This window comes from Cyrtonyx montezumae, unplaced genomic scaffold (genome assembly GCF_038088225.1).
Source record: "Cyrtonyx montezumae isolate F1298 unplaced genomic scaffold, pur_monq_1.0 scaffold_16, whole genome shotgun sequence".
Lineage (NCBI taxonomy): Eukaryota > Metazoa > Chordata > Aves > Galliformes > Odontophoridae > Cyrtonyx > Cyrtonyx montezumae.
The window spans coordinates 2,068,862-2,085,667 of record NW_027071892.1 but is presented as its reverse complement, the minus strand read 5'-3'; the positions used below and the strand labels follow the sequence as shown (position 1 = coordinate 2,085,667).

Below are 16,806 nucleotides of genomic sequence, written 5' to 3'. Positions count from 1 at the left end.
TCCAGACACAGTCAAAAATATAGAGGAAAAAGATATCTTTTCTAAGGACTTCAAGGCAAACCCTTGTGCTACCTGAGAAACTCTCTTTTTATGCAGCTTGCCTTCTTATTCAGCAGCCTAGCAACATGTTGGGACAGGAAAGCGTGGCACAACCAGTTTCACTCTCTGGCTGTGTACCCTGCCCAGCTTCTCCGTGCAGCATGGCATCAGTTGCAGTGGATGCACAGTGAGGGGGTGGCTTTGAATGCACAGACAGTTTTAGCTTTACCTTGGTGGACTTTCTCTCTGCTATGTCTAGAAGGTCACAAAAAATACCATTATGTAAACTGATTTAAAAACATGAGGCACTTTTCTGACAGGCTGAGGGCTGAAGGCTTCTGCATTGCTGCCCAATGCCTGAGCTGTAAATCAAAAAAATTGATTGCCCTGAAAAAGTCTTGCTTTCTACAAATACAAGTTCATATTCAGAATATATTTTCTCGATTTCCAACATAAATCTTATAACCTCTCAAGGCTTAATTATCTCTTCACCATGTGCTGATTACAGAAGCACTTCTCCTTGCAAAGCACAGCTTCAGAAAAGAAAATGCTGTGCCCCTGGAGCGTGGGCAGGGAGTAAGCCACAAATGAAACTTTTAGTGTGAGAGCAAACAGCCTCTTTCATCATGAGAAGGTATATTTCCTGACACACTGAGTTTGGAAGAGTTTTCAAACAACTTTAAATGTTCCTCAAGAAAAGCTTAAGAAAACTGAGGCAGCAAAATCTCAGCAAGTCCAAAAATGTGACTCCCAGTTGTCTGCACAGTGGTAGCAGTGAGCATAAGCTCCAGGATAAGACAAAAAGCCTGAAAGGCTCACAGCCTCAGACAGGTAAAGATGAATCAATTAACTTGCAATTTCAGTGCAGCTGCTTCAGGGGGAGAAAAACTTTGTCACATTGTGCAGGTTTAAATAAACTGCTAAGAATTAGAAGAAAGATGGAAGAGAACAATAGAAACTGGAATACAGCAAGAACAAAGATGTATAGCTACCGTGGACTAGCCAAATATGCCAGGCTTCTTTGATGAACTTAGAGGAACAGGATTATAGTCTTATGACTCATCAGAGCAACTGGCAGGTTTGTAGACCTCCTCTGAACTACTGCAATAATCCTGAATAAGAGAAAAAATAAATGTTTTGGAATATTTATGTAAGAAAGGCAAGTGTCCTTCATTACCTATCAAATACAGAGAAGACTGGGAGGCTGGTACAACTAGGAGAACAGCAGGTGTTAGAAAACTATGGATTGGAATAGTTCTAAAATAACCCAAAACATTACTGAATGTAATTATTTGAAGTGTGAGATCTGTGAGAAAGAAATGCGGACATTCTTGTACCTAAACATTTATGAGTCACTGAGAAGTATAGGAGTTGAAAAATCAGAATAGCTACTGCTAAAACCCATTCTCTAAAGTGCTGCTGTACACATTCAAAAAATGCCTCTGCAAAGAAAATTCAACTTGGAAAGGTACAGAAGAATAATTTGGGGAAAGCTGAAAACTGCTTTCCACTGTAAGTCATTTGCACACACTTTTCACCAAATTCATGTGATGGAAATTGAAAAGCAGGATCAGGAAAATGCCTCTTTATTAGTTATGGCTTCTTCCTCAAGAATAGAAGTATCATTCATTTGGAAAATGTTATTTTGCCTCCTTTGCCAACTACACAGTCCTTCAGGGATTTTGTTTTTCTGATGGAAAGAAAATGGAATAATCTAAAATGACAATCTGTTCGGTAGTTCTGCAGACACAGAGCAGTAATCAAGCACACCAGAAATCAACCTCTTTCAATTACTTCGTGTCCTACTATGACCTGCGTTGAAGTATTCCGAAAATGAGATATATGCTTTTATGCAGCCCTGTTTTTTCATTCTTATTCTTTATTTTCATTCACAGAAGTCGATGGAACAAATGATACTGTGTTTGCATTGAGAATCAGTGGAAGTGGAGAAAGGCTGAAGTCACTTTCAGTTTTCAAATAATGCAAAAAGAAAAATAGTAAATCCAAACATACAATATCTACAGCAAAATTAATTTCCTGCTAAAACAGGAGGGTTCACCTGTCAGATGCAGGACATCCAGAATCATTTTTTCTCATTCTCATTTCCTAATATTTTTTAACACCCCAAATATGTTCTTCTCATGGCTACCAAAAATCTGTGTATAGTTACTAACACAGATTTTGCTTACATAAAAACAGAACACACAGAATACATGAATCACAGCAATTAGTGCACACAGCATTTTGCTGTAGACAGCTGTTTCTCAATTATTTTTCTACATTACTTTTGATGAAGTGTCTTTTAACCTAAAAATGCACCTTCTGAATTATTCTGAAGTTTATTACAAAGAAGGTGTGATACCTGCTTAGTAAGGCTACAGTCCTGTCCACTCGATGGACAATAGGTTACCTTCCTGTTACAGGGATCAGACTGCAAGTCAGTGAATCCTCAAAACAAAACTTTCTGCATCCCCTGTACTCTTCCCTCTCATCCTCCTCATCACCAACAATACTAATTTAAGCTTTTTCTTGTAAAAATGATTTTAGATATAGAGCTCATTTTCAAAGCATTCTGAAAAAAACAAAACAAAACAAACAAAAAAAACCAACCACCACTTTCCAGCTTTTTGCTTTTAAGAATAAATCACATATCTGCAAAATAGAGTCATTTATAAGTAGCAAAATAGCATTTATCATTTGATATTAGGGAAAAAACTTGCGGCTGCTTAAGGCGGGATTAAACATGAGCATGTATTTTAGAGATCATAAATATCACTGTTGGGAAAGCAGCAAGTGCATTTTGCAAGTGCAAAAACACTGGTTGCAATATATGATAGATGTACAGTCTTTCTGGGTTTTTTATTTTTAAATCCACTGAAGGGATAAAAGGAAGTATGTCAAGAGTGCACAGTGAGAGACACAACCTCATTTGTGCATCTCTAAAGCTGTGTCCAGGAGTCTAATGCCAAAAGGTCACCATGTAGTGGCACAGCAATCAGGGAAAGGAATGCTGCTCTAAAGAGGAGGCTTCAATAAAAGTGCTCTAACGTGACATTTTGGCATTACTGGAGCAAGATAAGCAGATATTTAACCTTTACCATGAAGAACTGACGATTTATTCTACCCTGTTTTGACAAAAAAAGAAAAAAAAGAAGCATTTCAGGCTATCTGATGGCACTTCATCACCCGCAGAGACTTTATCCTACAGCACATATTCAGCAGCTTTGCACAGATCTTAAATCCACATACTCTGGATGGATTCTTTGACATCTTGACATTACCCATTCAATGGGAGCTAATTTAACAGCCACCTCCCACTGCAGTACAGGTTAGCAAAGTTTTATCCACCTAAATTTCTAACTCATTAGCAGGGAATGGATCTCACTGTCCTCACTCCAATCTTCACACAGAAAATTCAGGCACAAAACTCAGAAGAGCAGGCTCTTGAAGACATTAACAGCATGCACACAAAACATGGAGGCTCTATCTCACCTGTCAGGGGATCTCAGGCTGTGAACCCACCAAGACAACAAGCCTGTAGTTCCCTGAGCAGGCATCTTCTCCCTGCACTAGCAGGAGTGCATGTTCTCTGTCCTCTACCCACCTGCCTTCCTTGTCCCTGTAGCATTTCCTTTAGTAACAAAATAATGGAAAACGATGCATGCCTTTATGATTACTTAAAGCAGTGGAATATTGTGTCCCATTTCAGGTCTCAGCAGCCAAGCAAAGAAGTGCTTGCAAAGCATCGGTTCATAAAAACACAAAATTTGAAAAGTCAAGTAGAGGGAATATATTTTTAGATTAAAGGTTTTGTCCCAGTTACAATAGCATAATGAAGGATGAATTCAGCACATTTCATGAAGCACCTGATCCCATCCCCAAAGTAAATGACTATTACAACTTAGAATGGCTTCCTCTCAAAAGAAGAGGGGTTAGATGGAATATAGTTCCTTTCACTTGTCCATTTATTTATTTATAATATATTTATTATTATAGTACTGAGTAACAGAACTAGAAATAAATGACTATAAGTCATATTTTTCCAGAGACAAGCTGTTCTGGATCAGGTTTTAGGCATCAACGTTTATCTTACATCATTGAAGAAGATCCTGATGGTGCGACTCAGATTTACGGGACTTGATGTTTTCTTTTTCTGTTTATCAATAACATGAAACTACTGGGGTATGAGTTTCCACAGACATTTTAGTGAGTGCTTTCTCATATCCTAATAACTATCTAAATCTCAATTTTATTATTTTCCTCTTCATCCTAACCCGTAAGAACCAACCTCAGCCCCTGGAGTCCTCTGGAGCAGCACATTGAGTCCTACTCAGAACATTATTTTGACTTTTCAACACATGGAAGAAATACAAGGATGTGACAACAACTCTATTTCCTGAAAGAATGGTAAGAGATGTGGAAATTGGGATTGGCTATGAGAAAAACTTATGCCAGCAAATACTGTCACAAATGGAGATGTCACAGGTAGTCCTTATCACCATGCCACCAGCTTGGTGGTACTTTGCAGTCCTGATCCTGCCGACTGCTCACTTCAGGAGTAGTGCTAGCAGTAAAAGCAGGAAAGATTCAAGATTCATGAAAGCATTTCTTTTCAGCTATTAGATTTTGGGATTGATCTCTGAGGGAACAGATACTGAGAAAAATTCAAATGTCTTCCTATCTCCACAGTCTTTTGGTACAAATAGCAGTTGGAGAGATGCAAATAAGCTTTCAAATTCCTAGCTTGGGTGACTACAGTAGTAGCATCACTTCAAAATCATTGCATTCACAGTGTAATACTAAACAAATATTAGAATGAGTACTGAAAGTGGTATTAGAATACAGTCCAAGAGAAAGCATCATGATGTAATTTGAAATTAAACTATCTCAGCCATCAGATGACAAATTAAATGAAGCTATTGATTTCACAAGTTGATCGAATTCAGTCAACCGGCAGACAAAACTATTTAGCAGTGTCGTTTTAAAAATAAATAAATAAATAAAATATATCAGGAAAAAAACATTATGCACATTATTAGCTTCTTTAGATGGTTTTATGGAAAATGTATTTATATTTGTACAATATTTTAGTACAACTCAGAAAATTGGTAGGGTTAAATAGACATTGTAAAGCATAGCAAACATCTTGTTTTCTCAGGTAGTTATGGATCCCTACTCAGTGCTGTTTGACTTGTAAGCTTACCCAAAGATAGATATGATTAGAAATACCTGCCTATACATGGGCAGTAGATCTTCACTGGCTCAGACTTAGGTCCTAATAATCTCTGATACTAGCAAATAAATGCTTTAAAAGGAGTAAAGGAAATAAGGCAAGCATGGATGCCATTTTCACTGAGGGTCTTGAAGAACAGATATTTCATGAGGTTGTATTGATCCCCCATCATGTTTAACAGTTACTAAATAATTCAGCTTCCTAACATTTTTTTCAGTTTCTGAGTTTATTTTACTTTTTGTATACACAACTACTGATCACCTGACTATGCCAATTTAACTCAACAAATTCAGTATCATCACTACTGAACTTAAAAATCTGGTTCCAAACAGGGAAGAAGGAAGACGCAGAGAATGAGGAGGGGAGAGTAAGAGAAACACATCAACACTGTCAACAGTTGTGATTATCTTAACTAAAGAATTTTAATTTCTGAAAGTATTTTACATCTCTATTTCTAGTCTAGCTAAAAAGCACAAAGTAGGCAGGTAATAAAACATGATCCTCCATGTGTGTTCAAGGATAAAAGTTGCCTGAACTTCAGATGTGGTCAAGCTCAGTTTTGTGCATTATTTGACAGAGAAAATTAAAGTTCAGCTTTTTTCTAAGGTGGAGTTCCCATGTTCCTGTCTCACAACTCTATTTATTTTGTTTTCCATATCAGCTGCAAAAAATGATGCTTCTAAGTGTCAGACCCCAAAAATTTTGTAGAAAAAAAGAAATGGGCCAGAGGGTGCCTTTGTAAGAAAGTAGAAGCTCGTTAGGCCAGTTCTCTAAGCTATTTTATATTCCCGGCCTTTACTTATAAGTACCATTGACAATGAGTTATCTAAAATATTAATTTCTCATCTCATTTCACACATTCACAATTTGGATTTATCATATCCTTAAAGGAATGACCACCTGGCACAATAATTTGCTCATTCAGAGACTGACAAAAAACTCTGTAGTAAACATCCTTTAGATCCGATGAAAATAGAGTCATTTTCTTAAATAGTTTTCCTTAATGAAACAACATTTGGTGATACAAATTGATTCATCACTCAGTACATTCTGTTAAATATATATATATATATATATATATATAATCTGATGTTTCTGTTCTTTTATTTTTTTTTATTTCTATCATAATAGAAGGAGATGCAGACTCAGGAAGATATTTTTCCAATTGACAAGTTTCAGATTCAGTAAGTGGTCAATGCTGAGTGTTCTAAATGATCCCTAAAGCTTTCAGACCTTATGAGGACATTTTGAAGGAGGAGAACCTTGTTCCCCCTTCATTAAGTTTAGTACAAAGTTGAAATTGAACTACAGGTTGTGGTTCAAATTAGACCTTAAAAACGTGACTGGAGCAGGGATCATCCATTTGAAAATTTGTTTTTTTAATTGTATTATGTTTCTAAATTCCACTTCCAGAGCTTTTGGAAGGCAGGGAATTGACAGATTTGATGAGCAGGCCATAAGAAAAGCAAGGAAACATCATAATCTTGGAAAGACAGCTGCATGTTAATGATTTGATAAGTTTTAAAATTCATTTCCCAAAACTCGTACCTGTAGTACAGCAGCTTCTTCATGTTTCATAACAGCCACTGAAGTGGGCTGCAAGAACTTATTACAGATGACAGTTGTGCTGCCTTCTGTCCTTTCCCTTTTTTCCTCCAACTCAACCTTATTTAGTAATTTCTCCAAAATTAGCTAAAAGAATGGCTATAGGTATTGTAATTTTAAAAGTCGAAGAAAAGTGTGAAGAGTCTCAATTACAAATCCTATAAGGTGTTGTCAATCAGAACCAGTCAGAAAATATTCAGACACTAGATTAAAAGTTTAAAAATTTATGTCTGCTGAACATTCCTTTGAGTTCCGGTTGCAAAGTGTTATTATCTGCCCATAAGAATTATAAAGAACTTGTGCTTTTATCAAAAATTCAGGAATATAATTTTTCTCTCATAGTTTTACTCCTCTTTTGTGAAAAAGTATGAACCACAGAGAGAACAAAAACTAGAAAATTTTTCCTTTGATGAAAAACTGATAATTTTTTTCTGCAAAATAAATTGAAAACAAAGTGAAAAAAAATTAGGCTTGCATCCAAGTGAAGATGTCAGCTTGCTGCCCAAAAGACAGCTTTTTAATTATTTTTATTTTAGGTACTATGCCACTTTAATTGGCAGATGCAATTAAGAGGAAGACCTGCTGGGCACAATCTGAACTGTGTTCCAGCTGACAGAGAATTTTGCCTCCTGGTTGTGCCTTCAACACACTGCAGAGCCTCTGAGCAGCCTGTATCTGTTCAGCAAAGAACAGCGTGCAAAGCTGTGAACTGGATACGATTTATAAGCATTATAAACACAACAAAAATTCAATTCAGGCCAATAAGCTTAGGGACTGTGGGTTAAAAGGGCATCAGAGCCTTCTGGGGTTTTTCTCTTGCATTTTCTTTGCTCAGAAACATTAGCATCATAACAGTGATGTCATTAAAAATGTTGAGGAAAGGAATAGACAAGTCACCTGTTCCTATCAAAGCAGTTAACAGCTCAGGGTACATTTGCAAGTCAGAATTATCTTCTTAGCACTGTTCAAGTTTGATAATTCAGTGTATGTAAGACCATACCTGCCGAGAGCCCAGCGTAATTGTTGTCACCATGGCATTCTTTATAAAAAGCTTTGTGTTTCTGTCAGTATGGCACAGACAGTGAAGGAATAAGGCACTAACCTTCATTATATAAATCAGCAAACATTGCAGTCATTAACAGGAAGGCAGATGGAAACCTAAGCAAACCTTAGCATCAAATCCTTGATTATATAGTCACAGCTGTGGCTGCAAATAAAAACTGAAAAACATTAGTGAGAGCAAAGGGGTCTGCAGCTGTATAGCAAGAGACTGCTTGCCCATGGAACACAAGGGATTCATTACTGCAATTTTCCTGAAATGAGTTATATTGACAGCTTTTTGCAGTGAAGCTGAAATAAAGTCCTCACATCGATATGCCCTCGGAACACAGCACCAGTTAGAGAGGCCATCGCTTTGCTTGAAACAAGACATACACTGTAAGCTAAACAGTCTGATTTCCAGGAGAATTAAGGAAATAAAGAAAAAATTAGGCATTCATTGTGTTGGGGAAGAGACACGTGAAAGCTTCCCATTTTATCTCTACTGTAGGAAAGTATTCTTCTGATGAAATTTTGTCATTTCAGGCATTAGCAGTTAAATTCTAATCAACGCACCAGTGTAAATACGGCAGGGCAAGGATGAGAACACTGCAATCACTTTGAGTTTATCTCCACTGCACTTCTCCTCTTTAGAGTTTTATAACAGCAGAACACTTACACATGGAGAAGAGCTACATGGAAACTCAGCAACTCCAAGTAGATACAACCCACACCAAAGGATTACAGCAGATAAGGCTGTAATACAGAACTCTTCAGGAGGAGCACAGGCATTGTTTATTCTGTCTTGCAGCAGACAATATCAAGCAGACAATCTTTGCAAGTCTTTACCAGGTCTGCGGTCTATGAATTTACAATTAGCAAATAGTTCTTCAATAAGCTGTGCAGAAGCAGCAGGCTGCATGATATGGAAGAGAAATAGCTTTTTGTATGCTACCAATGATGCTGATGAAAAAAAGAACAGATAAAAGAATAGCTCTGATGAGAGATAAAGATGAAAACAAATGAAATAGAGGTAATCAGAACTCATACATACTGAAGAAGAAAACAGAAAAGGTGTATTTGCTGGGAAAAAGCAGCAGTTTGTGGAAGGGGAGATGTCATCCTCAGAACAGCAATAGTGACGTAGCTCCTTTTGGCACAATTTACACTCATAGGCCCAAGTGAAGAAGGGAAAGAGACAGCTTGATCTAACGTCGAGAAAGATGAGGGCAATTTTTACATGAAAGTGTGAAACAATCTGGTGAGAAAAAAAAATGATGATGGAGAAAGGAAGAAGTTGGGGAAATGTCAAAAATGAGGAAACAGCTATGCATACTGAGGAAGGAAAGGGGAAAACACTGTTTTTGAAGAATATAAGACTGGACAAAGAGAAGAGGCAGGCAGCTGTGATACTTTGACACATATCCTTTCATGTCTTTTCTTGAACAGGGAATGCAAACTGTTACAGTCTCCTATTATACAGGCTCATCACTTTCACCCAGGAGACTTCCAGCTCCACACAGCTGAGGTGTCAGCCATAGGAACTGCCATCACATCTTCACCAAATTTCTTAGCAAAAAAAAAAAGACAGGTGGGACAAAGTGATGGAATAATTCATTCAGATTGGTTTTGTCACCAAAAGGCAAAAAAGATGAAGTCATGCTGTCTGAACTATAACTGAGTTTATTGCCCACAATTACTACATTCACTGGGGCTTTCTAAAATAATAATAATAATAAAAAAATGTCAGAGCTGGAATGGTAGCATTCAGCTGAGTATATATAACACACAATGTAGATGACTCCTAGGAAATGGAACCTGCATGGGTTTGACTCTGTCTCCAGTTTGGAAGATCTTGGGCACCTTATCTTGGTTAGAACAAATTGTGCTTGAGAAATGCATCTGAGAACACCTGAAGAAATGATGATATAAGGAGTCCAGTTGGGTACATGGAGACTAGGGAAAAAGAATCTATAACAAAGATAACATTTTAAGGAAGAGAACCTCAACTCTATAGAAAGGTTTGGATAGTTCAATTTTTTTATTATTATTATTTTTTTTTTTTTTCACAAACGAAATACATTACAATCTACTACATGTCTGGGTGAAGGAGAGTAGAAATTAAAAGGACAGACAGTTCCCACAGTAAGGACTAAAAGTAATAGGTAATTTAGTACAGGAAGAAATGTTTCCTGTGCTCACTGTAAATAATAGCCGTGCCACCAAGCAGTCACAGGAGCAGATGTCCTTAATCTGCTATTGAAAACTTAGCCTTCTAATTAAAAAATAAATATGTTGTATCTTGATAAATTCTTTAATCCAGTATCATTAACATAAATACATAGGCTATTGTTAAGCCTGTATGTTTAGAAAAGATTACCACAGCTAACATACTCCTCTCATCCAGATAAAGCAGTGAGTCACGTTCAAACTTTTTGAGAATTAAAATGAAAATTCAGTCATCTTGACCAACCAAGTAGAATGGGCTGGTTCAGAGAGGGAAAGGAACGGAACACATTCCTGAGTAAATCTCAGAACCTAAGGATGGATAATTGTATTTTCCAGAATATTAGCCAACATTATCAGAAGCAAGATTACATTACATATGAGACTACATCATCTCAACAGATTTTACAGAGATCAAAGCCAAGACTTCAGATCCGACAGTAAATATGTAGGGCCAAAGAATGACAAAAAGAATGGAAGGATGAAAAGACATCTCAGGATGTTGCACACTCAGCCGACAGAGTCAGAAATGCACCCTCCAAAAACATATTCCTATGGAACAGTCCTGAAAAAATAAGCAGGGTTTGAACAAATAATATTCTGTTTTGAGCTCCAAATGCAGGTGTTGTTGTATCCCCCCTATTTAAAATTAAGTAATATGTCTTTTGCACATTGGACATCGAAGCATCCTCACAATTTAAAAATAGTCATACAAATCATGGACGCTTATTTTCCTGTCTAAAATCAGTACAGTGTGGTTGGAAGAAAAAAAACCCATGAAGTACACACAATGCCTGACATCACTGACCGGTACGTAGAGATCAACATTTCTCAGTTTTTATAGTCTACAGTATTCCTTAAAACCCACGGAAGAAGCTCACCCAGTTTTCAAGCTGACCAAGGCATCTTCAACTCCTTTTTGATTGTATTTTGTCATGTAGAGGTGCATATCAGGATAATTGTTTCTGATATTCCTTTCCGTGCTGCCATTTGGGACTGTTCCAAACCGAAAAGGAGGTGAATAATCATGCGGCCTTTGAAACTACAGAGAAAAAAGGAAAATCAGAATCTTTCAGGCATGCAAAATAAGTACCTGTGAAGATGTAACTTAAGCAAGAAATATCTACCAGGGCTATTTCAGGTAGAAAATAAAAATCTTGCATAGGCTGCCTCAAATTTATTTTAGGCAAATGCATGGGGTTCATATTCAGCTCTATTATATCAGAAACTGTCTTCACATTGGGAAAACTACACAGAAACATCTACATGCAAATTAAAAACAGCTCAGATATGCCACTCTGATATTACTTTCTTCTGTGCATTGCAATATGGCAGAACCACAGAAACCGAAACAGAGATTCTGGAAGATGTTCCCCATTTGCCAATGTGTCCTTAGAGAACCCAAACTCCAGACACACTGGTATATAACAATCGTAGTTGATAGTCATTTCACACCATCATCTCAGCTGAGATATGGTGGGTTGCTTGGGGAAAAAGATCATTTTCACACCCCAAACAGAGCCTAACGCGCCGTTCCAAAGGTGATGCAGGAAGCTGGTGTGCAGAGATGGAGAGAGGGAGGGCTGGCTTCCCTTCCACTCCTGTGATTCAGGGGGAAGAACAGTTCTTGTGTCTTCCCCAAGGCCTAACAGCTACATCACATGACATGAAAAGGGTCTCTGGAGCTCTCACACCTATAAATCCTAGTTACAATTCATTCCTACATATCATTTGCTCAAGGGCAAATAGATTTTATTCTACAGTTTACTCTCATCACTATTGCATCAGCACGGACAGGCAAGCCAGGGACTATCTCAACAGGTTATGTGCTCAGGGCACACTCAAGATTCAGATAATCTCACTCAAACACTTGCTACTAGATCAGAAAATTCTGTACGTGACGTCTCAATATCAATAACTCCCATTAAGCACCACGTGACACTTTAGGATTAAGTTAAAATGTTTCTTTGAGAAGTACATTTTGGAATGCCATTCAAATTAGAGGAACTAATAAGGGAATTCAATTGAGCATTGATAAAAGCAGTCACCCATGAATTCCATGGTAAAATGCACTCCGTTTTCACTGCTGAAGTTAAAGAGCAATCTATGAACCCTGTGCTGCAAGAGACAGCTAATATTTATACAGCTGCTGCTTCCTTTGGGCTACATATGTAATACTACTCTTTTTGAAGTTTGGTCTCAGGGCATTAAGAAATTTCAGGATCCGGTGCCAATTTGGAAAGAGAGTACAAACAGAGTTCAAAAAAAAAGTGGGAGTATTTTCCATTCCATCAAACCCTGACCGTGAAATTATGGCTGCAACAATATTTTCACATTAAAGAACTACAATTAAATGCTTCATTTTAATTAAGCATATTTTGACAAAGCATAAAGAAATGAACTTTATTTTTCTCTATTCATCCAGCTAATGGATGCCTCACTTTTCTCATTTTCCCATTTCACAGCTTTACTGTTTAAATTATTACTTTGCTACTACCTTGCACATACTAATTGACCTATGCACTAAAATTACACTCTATACCAGTCATGGTTCTTAGACTATACTTGTTCTCTCTTTTTTGTGTTTACTAGGTAGCACTGAGGCAAATCCTGCTTTTAAATTTATGTCCAGAGAATCTACTGACACAGCTGTAGTTTGCTATTATCTTTATTTAAATGTTCAGGATAATGAATCATTTAGATGGCTTCCAATAACTCCTAATATCTGACTCACATTTTTCAATTAATAAAAATGGATGAGAGAAGAAAATATATAGAAGATTGACATCGACTTCAAGACCTGTGAAAATCACTGCTGTTGATGCAATTGGTATTTATGGAAATTCAACAGTAGTGAGCACTCTGCACGCTCATTTCCTAACCCTGGGGTATAGCATGAGGGATTTGGGAACAGGAAGATCATGTTGGAGCATCTTAGTGATTTACAAATGGAATTTTGGTTTAAATAGTCTCTCTTTTTAAGAACATTCAGATGGGTTAAAGTTGTTGGCACCAGGTTCCTCCCACAGGAATGGTTGGAGGAATTGAGGCTTCCATCTCAAATTGAACACTCACAGAACACAACAATATTTCTGTAGGAAAGCAGAGCTTGATAAAAAGTACTAATTCATTCTGAGATCATAAGGATAATAAGTAATTCAACTGATTAAATAATTTGCATATGGAAATCACATACATAAACTTCGTAGGGATGTATAATTCCAAACATTTTCCATTGACTGGAATTTCCTGCCACAGTGCACTTAACCAGAAGTAACAAGGAGATATTTTTGTGGACATAATTGTGTGGTACTACTGCCTGCTCATGGACTACATGCAAAGGGGAAAACAGAGTTTAAAACATTTTTACTAATGGTGCACTTATATTTAAGATGTATACATTTCTAATCAGTAGTTTAAAACATGTATCTGGAGAACTGGTGTGTCCTAGAGAAGTACATAGGCTGAGTGATTCAGCACAGATCTGCGTGGTATGGTAGGCATAAGAGATAAAAACACTGAATCTGTAGATGTACTCATTTTCCCTGAAACCCCATGATAGGAATTAAAATGTATCATGTCTGCTAGGAAGCAATTTTCTTCCTAGACATTTTCTGAAATTTTATTATTATTTTTTTAAAGTTGGTAATAAAATCCTTAAATTTAAAGCACAAGCCTCCTGCTTGAGTCATAATTGCAGAGAGATAAACTATTATTCAGAAGACAAAACAATTCATTCTCTGTGCTCTGCCTGCTGCTAGATCTGTGGCAAATGGTAACCAAACCCCAGCCCTACTGACCTAGGAATCTCCAAAAGGATGCCTGAGCTTAGAAACAACAGTTCTAGTGCTTTTAGTTTGTTTTGCCTATATGCCTTAAGAAAACTGGCAATTTCATTAGGCTCTTTAGGATTAGGATCTTTCAAAAACGTTTAATACTGACTTAATTTGATGATTCATAGGTTCATAGGTTCATAAGGTTGGAAAGGACCTACAAGATCATCTAGTCCAACCATCCTCCTGTCACTATCCCTACCCAACTACTAAATCCAATCCCTAATTATATGCACATCTATCCGAAAACACTGCTATTCAGAGCTTTCCTTTTTATTTTCTTTTTCGGGACTATTTTAAGGGATGTTGGAAAAATTATTAAGATAATAGAAAATAGTAAATATTCTCCCTTTGCTAACAGATTTTAGTGGAAGTTATAGATGGAGATAGGAAAAAAAAAATAACCCACATTTGAACTCTGATTTATTCTGACAATTTGATTTCTGGTCTTTGAAAAATGTAGCTGCTGTGTTTAGTAAATCCAAGATTATTATTATAACCATCCTTCAATATCTACATCAAACAAGTCTCAAAAGGCACTGAAGAGTGTAACACCAAAGTGGAGAGATGGGCTGAGGTAAGAGGGTCATCCTAGCTGTTTCATCAGCCATGCTGCCTTTCAATCTCACTCTGCTCTGTTATGACAGACATCTCTTTAAGTAACTAGAGAGTTCATGCTGTCTTGTTGCACACAAAAATTAAGGAAATATTCCAAGAACACTCTGAATATTGCAAAATTAAGGACTCTGTAAATGGCATAATTAAGGCTCCTCATCAAGGTGGAAGAGAATCCCCTTGACCACGTGCACATGGGGCATTTTGGAGGAAAAACAGTAGATAAAGGCTTTGCAAGACAGTTCTGTCCAATGCTTCCTACTCTCTCTTAATGATCTTGTCTCTCTTCAGATGAAAAGGCATAAATGGCCTCAAAAGTAGCAAGTGCTATGAGAGCCAGCTTCAGTGGATACTTTTGGACTCATTTTCTGTAATTTTTTATGAACACAAAGCTTTTATTTTACATATACAAAGATGTCAAAACATAATTTTCCTCCCATCTTCTGAATCATTTGAGTTTATGAACACCCACCCCTAGTAACTCCAGGACGTGCTGTGCCTTGTATTTCTGGGTGACATGCAGATGACACAGCACTCAGAAGTTTATTAGTGACATTATGAAGGATGATAGTTTTATCAGGTCTTAAAGTCAATAAAAGTAAGCAGCATGTTATCACATGCTCAGCAAAACCAAGGAACCAGATGCTGGTGTAAAACATTCCTGGGATGGAAGTTAATTGTTGCTGACTATTGGAGTAACTGCTCAGAGATAGTTATTCTCCTAGCTTCTCTATTATCTGTCATGTATGCAGTATTGAGAATCCCCTGCAACTCTAATTGGGAATGCTTTATTCCTTGGCAGACTTTTCAGTTGTAGAAGTAAGAAAAGGAGGAAAGTGGAAGACAATTTCCCAACGATGCATGAGTTAGTGAGGGCCAATTCCACTTATAGCAAAAAAATCTCTAGGTTTAGGGATTAAAATTATGCTCAGTCATTATAATTATTTAAGTCTGGCTATTTTTCTATATCAAAATTTGTCAACATAACCACAATTTTGTGAACTTCTAGAAGTTACTTCCTGAAAATTATTTTTACTCATATTCAATCCTGTCTCTTCACACTTCCTTTTTCCTGGGGCAGCTTTGCTTGCAGCAAGGGTCAGAGTTTTCCTGATCTGCTCCATTGCTAATGATATTAGTAAAACAAGGAAAAGAGGGGAGTAAAATAATTTAAAATGAATCATATTCTATACCCATAAATTACTCCTAATCATTCAGAGTTCGAAAATCTGAGAAAGCTCAAGGTTGTACAGAACCAAAACCTGTGCGTGAGAGAAGGATATTTAAAATGGATTTTTTCTTGGGAGAATTTCTCGCTTGCTTAACTAATGTAATCAGAAAAGGCATATCTCACCCCTTATATATCTCTGTATGTTTCAGGTAGGATTTAAAGAACTGCAAAATAGTTGTTTTTTTCTTGTTTTTGTTTTTGTTTTTTAAAGCTGATCAAATAAATAATCAGAACACTGCACATGAACAGATCTTACTTTCTGATTCAAGTATTTTTCTATTACTGTTTTTTATCTTATTAATCCACAAGAGAAGAAAATCTTGTAGCTATCTCTTACTAACCATATTATCTTTAAATAGAGGTGTTTCTGATAGTCTTCATACTCTTTCAGGGTTTTGCTTGTTTTTTACCCAAGTTTATTTTTTTGTTTCCTTTTATCCGTCTTCTCCCTAGCCATACTCACAGGTCATGCTTTGATAACTTAGATCACTCAAAGGCCAGTTATCAAGAACCACTAAAACAATAAGCAGACACGAGTCTATCTGAACTGTTTCTTTCTTTTTGATAACAATTCCTTTTATTTTCTAGCCTTTGAAATAAATCCCATGTGAAGTTCTCTCTTGTGCGACACTCTGTTGAAATATTACTTCTCAATGTCAATATTTAGTTTCATTTTAACTGGGCAGAAACTCCACAACAGTGTGCCTTTTATGTGCTTTATGCATATCCATCACAACAATAATTTTGTAAATGGACTTCAACCCTCCCACCTGTGCAATATTTCTACAAAACAGTCATTCAAACTAAACAACAAATTGTTAGGTTTCTGATTTAGAAGACAACTGATGAAAATTCAAGTACAAAGAGCTTGTATACTTTCAGAAGAAGAAAATTAAGTCAAGCTGGAAAAATATGAAAAAATAAGTATGTTTATTATCAGATAATTTGCATGAAACTTTAGGAGGGGTTAAGTGAACTATCATTTG

The 16,806-nt window shown here is 36.8% G+C and overlaps 1 protein-coding gene across 1 annotated transcript in view; it reads right to left on the bottom strand.

Moving 5' to 3' along the window:
• The window catches only part of GRIN2A (glutamate ionotropic receptor NMDA type subunit 2A), a 161,848-nt gene that overhangs the window by 19,742 nt on the left and 125,300 nt on the right, over positions 1-16,806 (bottom strand). Inside the window, exon 10 of the mRNA XM_065732312.1 lies at positions 11,023-11,183. Within this exon, the coding sequence (XP_065588384.1) occupies positions 11,023-11,183 (161 nt within the window). The remainder of the gene's footprint in view (positions 1-11,022; positions 11,184-16,806) is intronic.